The following is a 6,022-nucleotide window of genomic DNA, read 5'->3' as shown; positions in this document are numbered from 1 at the left end:
CAAGTAGGAGCAAAGCTGATAGTGACCGGGAACTGTTAGGGTAACCTTCTGAGTTCCACTCGGCATCGATAAGCGCGGTGGCTGCTGCAAACAGATCAAAAGTGTTCTATCAACGCGGAACCACTAGAAGGGGTCGTGTTGCGCTATGGTCGAGCAAGTGGGTATGGTCCAATGTGGTTGAAGGAAATAATCTTCTCGCTCGACCTGAGATCGCCATTCTAAGATAGTACTACGCCAGCTTTCAGCACGTAATCAGTGGAGCTTTTTGACGTCTCAGCAGCCCTGCTCTTCAGTGCATCAGATTCTGAGTAGTAGTGCACCTCCATGTAATTAAAATAAATGCCGCATCGTCAGCCTGACTACACCGAGTGCAGGGCAAGGTCCTCTCCCATATTCCGTCAATTAACCCTGTCCTATGCCAGCTGGGGCCATCGTATCCCCGCAAACATCATAATCTCATCCGCCCACCTAGCTTTATGCCTCCACCCGCTATGCTTCCCTATAATATGATGCCATAAATACGGCATCGACGTGGTATTTTGAGCGGCCCCAGAAAACTTGCCGGAACGTGTTCTCGCTTTGGGAAAAAAAATGTGCTTGAGTGCGCCATCAGACACCGAACTCCACATGTTGGGTGCAAGAAAGGTGTGGTTTACGAGTTCCCGCTTACATGCGGCAAGGTGTACGTTGGACAGACCGGACGGTGTCTTAATGAGCGCCTGCTTGAACACAAGAATTCATTAAACAAGAAAGGTGCCCATCTGCCCGACCACTGCCAAGCCTGCTCGAAAGAGAAGCGTATAGCCTGCAAGCCTCGACTATCGGAATGCAAAGTTCTCTTGAAAAGCCGATATTAGACAGAATGTGAGCTCGTGGAAGCCATCTACATCAAGAAGCGAGGTGATTATTGCGTCAGTGACACGTCAGTTGTTCTTCGCCACAGTGAAATGATGTTTCTTGATGCACATCTGTGAGAGGCGATTGTTTGTCAACAGCGATTAAGAGCATGGATAAGTGCAGGGAATGTATAAACTCTCTTCCTTGAATAAATCCTGTTGAAAGTCCAGCGCTCGTCCTGTTCCCTTACTCGTCCGTGTTGCCATTTTTGCGCCCTCATGTTTTTCACGAATGCCTTCCTTCGTTTGGAATCCAGTCTGTTGCCCTTAGGAAACATTGGTTATCTTGCCTTCGCAGTACATGCCCTGCCCAAGCCCATTTCTTCCTCTTGATTTCGACTAGGATGTAATCAACCAGTGTTTGACCCCTAACCCACTCTGCCCCCCTCCGGTTGCACACCTCTGCTTTGTCTCCACCCTCGTTTTACATTATCGGCCCATGAAACGACACCGTGGGCACGTTGCGCATGAGCTGCTCTTTCAAGGTGCCATTACTTGAGTACGTCCTTGTTGTTCGAATACGGCCAGGAAGCCGCTCAACTCTACCTGTACCTGAGCGGTGCATAGCACGCCCACTTGAGCAGAGGGGAGAGGGAGAGGGTAAACAGCGGGAACGGCAGCTGCACTGCGAAACCCGTCGGTTGTCTGGACGGCGTATCCGATATTGCGTGCGAAGATAAACGGGTTGGATAGAGGTGTGTATATATCAGGTTGAAAGGGGACTAGTATATATAGCGCAAGGCTTCGCTACAGTGGAAGCAAGAAAAGTGCTTCAAGACGATGGCTCGAACCCGTGCGAGCGCTTGGCTTGTATGCTTCTGCCTCCTGCATCTCGTAGCAGGCGAGTATTCACTAGTAGCGCAGTACTTTTTCTAATGGGTGGGGTATACTACCTGACGCCACTGTTCACTACCCTCATTGCTGCCTGTACTATTTCCTGTTAGCAGACAGAAAAACAGCGTTGTTTGAAGACCATTGCTTACGTCAACCTTCCTCGGGTAGTGCCGCCCATCGTCGAAGATCTGGCTTTAGATTCCATTCGGTTCATTGTGCATGTTCCATCCTTGCATGCATGTTCGACGCTATTACGCATGTTTCAACCATTAGCGGGGGTCTCTATCTGCTGATGGTATTTTGTACGCAGTTACAAAAGCTGGCAGTGGAATAAACAAACGTCGCAAGAAAGTACCATGTTTAACTATTTAAAGAATACAATAAAATAAATGAAGCTGCTTTACTAAATGCAGAAAAACTCAGCTTTACATCGTACTTAAAAAAATCTTAATACACACTGTTGTTGTTCTTGGGAGCATATATGAAATAAGGCGACTAGGGTTTCATTGCTAATATGGGGATGCTTTTTCATCTGCACACTCTTGCGACTCCCCGGGTAATTTTTACACCCTATCGCCAAGTGTGTCCACTTAAAAGACAGTGCGTTAAATGCCGATTTTTTTTAATTAAACATTTCTGGTCTTCATATGGCTGCCCTTGTATAAGCTACAGTATGAAACAACGCACAAGGCCCTGGCCTCATGTGGCACCTAAAAGAGTAATAATGATGACCGTCAGAAACGGTGAGGCTCTGAAATTATACGAAGTGGCTGAATTTAAGGGTTTATTAAATTACGGGGGGGGGGGGGCAGCTATTAACGCCAGAAGAATAACTCTGACAAATTCCTACTTGACAAGCCGCTTCCTGAACAGTGCTGAGGCTATCAGTAGTAAGATTAGTAGCTAAGTACTGCCGTATTGCGGCTTCTCGAACTGACATGTCCAACAATTTCGACAAAAATTTTGAAACTTAGAAAATTGTAAGATAGTTTTAAGGAAATATTGAAGATAATGGGCCATTATTCTGATATGTACCAAAATCTTTCTTTTAAAATGTTTCCATCAATCGCATCGAACCTTTAAGACTCGCACAAAAAACCAATGGGAAATGCTTTCCACGTTAGCGAAAACGTTAATATAAAATAAAATTGCAGACTGCCGTTGGGTGATCAGCGTATATATTGATTGTTATAGTGAAATCTTACATGCCTTGTAAAAATTGCGTTCATGAAATGCTTCCCGCTCAAAAATAGCGCTGTCCAGAATTGTTGGGTATGTGTACAGGGTTGTAGTTACTACAGGTATTCTGCATGAAATAATGATAGTAGAAGTGTATAAATGAGTCGGAGTGACCGCAAGCATCACGACTACCGTGCGCAATATATAAATGCCTGCTTCTGTTTCCACCTGTGCTGGTCACGTGCCGAAAGTCAGCCACTTTCTCGCCGTGCTTATGTCACGAGTGGAGATAAATGTGATGTGCAGACTAAGCTGGAGGTTTGTGCCAAAGTTGTGGCATCGTTTTTCTTTGCATGTTTCCTTTATTACTAGCATTTCTATATTTATGCATCACTCTGTCCGTTCTCATAGGTGACGAGATGCTGAGCGCCCCGTGTTTACCTCCTGCCTTCAAGATGAACGTGAAATGTGAGGCCTGGTTTCTTAAAGAACCCAGGTACTTCACGGTGGCATACGCAAGCAAGATAAACCGCTTATACGTCTGCAATATGCGGCAAGGCGGTAACCTCACCAAGCTGTACGACTTCGATAACGACGTCCTCTATGAGTGGGAAGGTTAGCCACAATTGTTCTCTTTTTGAGCAGTTTCCTTTGGCTAAGGTGTAACATAGACCCTCCCGTGAATGGGTGGGTACTGTTACGGATTTACAGAAATGCATGACACATATCTCTAAAACATCCAAAGCATGCTTCGACTAACATCCTGAGAAAGCTTCTGGGTTTACAATATTGACCAGATGGCAACATAACGTACTGTTGCCAGCTAATACCGGTGAAGTCTGCGTGGCTCGTGTCTGTGTTAAAGTCCGTAACATTTCCTTTTTTAAAAACGCAAGGAAACTTCAGACTTTTACACTTGCATTTTCTCACAAGAAATTTGCACAGAAATGAATGAGTTTTGCGTAAATACAGTTAAGTGTTTTTATTCGCAGTACTGGTTTTGTACGTGTACAATGGTTGGAGTTTGCTGACCAGGTTTCCGCGTGTTGCACACACAAGTTCGTCAATTTTTGGGAGTGTGAAGTTATATACAACATGCGTATGACCAAAGCGGCATCGCAATGGGGCAATCAGGGCCTGTAAGTCAAATAGGCTTCTAGCGATTGGAATCCTGCTCTTACCCAATAGTCATTCCCTATTTCTGAACTTAAGACTACAATTTAAAAACCCAGTGAGAAAAATGTGTCGCACTTCTGTAGCCTGAATATGCCGGGCAAGGGCCCAAGGCGGCCCTCTCCTCTCCCTCAACGAGATCCCTTCTCACAAAATTTGGTTTGGTTTCGTTTGGTTTCTGGGGGTTTAACGTCCCGAAGCGACTCAGGCCATGAGGGACACCGTAGTGAAGGGCTCCGTAAATGTCGGCCGCCTGGGGTTCTTTAACGTGCACTGACAGCGCCACAGTACACGGGTCTCTAGTATTTCGCCTCCATCGAAATTCGAACGCCGCGGCCGGGATCGAACCCGCGTCTTTTAGGTCAGCAGGCGGAGCGTCATAACCACTGAGCCACCGCGGCGGCCCTTCTCACAAGGCTCGGAAGTAAGGGCGACTGTTTGAAAATGATGAAACGTGTACATAATGTCCATCTAAAGGATGGAGAAATATTTTGCTCTACTCTAGACGACAGGGCATAGGCGATAACTTTACGCGCGTTTTGTCGAGGTTAAGCAAGCAAACGTAGGCAAAGCTAAACAATGCCTATGTGGCGAGGCGCCATCAAACAATACTGCAGCCGGTGAATTCATGGCCTTGTTTGCGTTCGCACTAATATGCCATAGTTGGCTTTTTGCAGCTCAGAGTTTCAGACGAAAACTGTGCTACCTTTCTGCCTTACCAGCCATTTGCTGTGGTGGCTCAGTGGCTATGGCGTTGCTCTGCTGAGCATGAGTTGGGCGAGATCGAGTCGCTGCCGAGGGGGCGCAGTTTGATGAAGGGGAATTCAAGATACGCTTGTGTGCTGTAAGGTGCCAGTGGCCGGTAAAGAACCCCAGGTTATTTGAATTAATGTAGAGCTGTCCACTATGACGATTCAATTTCTTTGTTTGTCTTTAATTCCTTCCATTCAAGAGGGTTCTTGTGTCCATTCTGATTGGGTTTATTTTCTGGGCTTTTTCTCTCCTCACCACGGATTAATGTTTTTATTATTATCACCGCTGGTTGGTATTCTTAAACATTTACTTCACAATGACGCGCTAACACGCAGCCCCGTCAGCCCTTAAAGATGGAGTGCACAAAAAACTAGAAATGCATATTTAAAGTCACGGTTTGATTACAATATAAACAACCCGTATTTGGAAGCCATTGTATGCAAGGCCGACATGTGTATTGTGTGTGATTTTGGTGCACTGGATTGGCTACTATATGCACCACCTATAGCGAAGCGCTGAATTCGACTTATTCCCCAGTATTCCCTGTCGTTCGCACGCACATCTATTCATTCCAGGTGACGAAGGACCCGTCAAGGTGACCAAGGAAATACCGGAGTCAGAGAAGCACGACCCGTGCATCCCACTGTCATTTCACAGGGTTGATGGACGCGTGCACTTCGATCCGCACTCGATCATCGGCTTCAAAAGGGGATAAGACGCACGTGCCTTGCTCTGTGTGCGTCGCAAGGGCAATTTTAGCGCATATTGAATTAAAGGCCATTCGACTCAATGGAGTTCACCCGACGGCACCTTTAAAACGAACAGTCGCGTTTGTCGTAATGCCGTGTACTATGTCTCTCTCTCTCTCTCTCTCTCTCTCTCTCTCTCTCTATATATATATATATATATATATATATATATATATATATATATATATATATATATATATATATATATATATATATATATATATATATATATATATATATATATATCAAAAGTGATTTCTGGCAGCTGATTTGGTCAATATAATATAAAATCACCAAAAATTGAAGAAACATAACAGGATTTAATTCACGATGTTTCGGCTGGAGGACCAGCCTTTTTCGAGTGTAGTGCTGGTCCTCCAGCCGAAACGTCGTGAATTAAATCCTGTTATGTTTCTTCAATTTCTGGTGATTTTATAT

The 6,022-nt window shown here is 45.2% G+C and overlaps 1 protein-coding gene across 1 annotated transcript; it reads left to right on the top strand.

The window, feature by feature from the left end:
- The first annotated feature begins 1,582 nt into the window (after positions 1-1,582).
- Positions 1,583-5,707, top strand: LOC144107988 (uncharacterized). Its single transcript, XM_077641243.1, has 3 exons — positions 1,583-1,737; positions 3,321-3,524; positions 5,411-5,707. Exons 1-3 carry the CDS (start codon positions 1,677-1,679, stop codon positions 5,548-5,550), a joined length of 405 nt encoding a protein of 134 aa, XP_077497369.1. The 5' UTR covers positions 1,583-1,676; the 3' UTR covers positions 5,551-5,707.
- The last annotated feature ends 315 nt before the right edge of the window (positions 5,708-6,022 follow it).

Source organism: Amblyomma americanum, chromosome 10, assembly GCF_052857255.1.
Source record: "Amblyomma americanum isolate KBUSLIRL-KWMA chromosome 10, ASM5285725v1, whole genome shotgun sequence".
Lineage (NCBI taxonomy): Eukaryota > Metazoa > Arthropoda > Arachnida > Ixodida > Ixodidae > Amblyomma > Amblyomma americanum.
This window is presented reverse-complemented; position numbering and strand designations above follow the sequence as displayed.

Coding starts and splice junctions, on each gene's coding strand:
- LOC144107988 (XM_077641243.1), top strand. CDS start 1,677: ATGGCTCGAACCCGTGCGAGCGCTTGGCTTGTATGCTTCTGCCTCCTG. Junction 1,738..3,320: donor CCTCCTGCATCTCGTAGCAG/GCGAGTATTCAC, acceptor CCGTTCTCATAG/GTGACGAGATGCTGAGCGCC. Junction 3,525..5,410: donor CGTCCTCTATGAGTGGGAAG/GTTAGCCACAAT, acceptor TATTCATTCCAG/GTGACGAAGGACCCGTCAAG.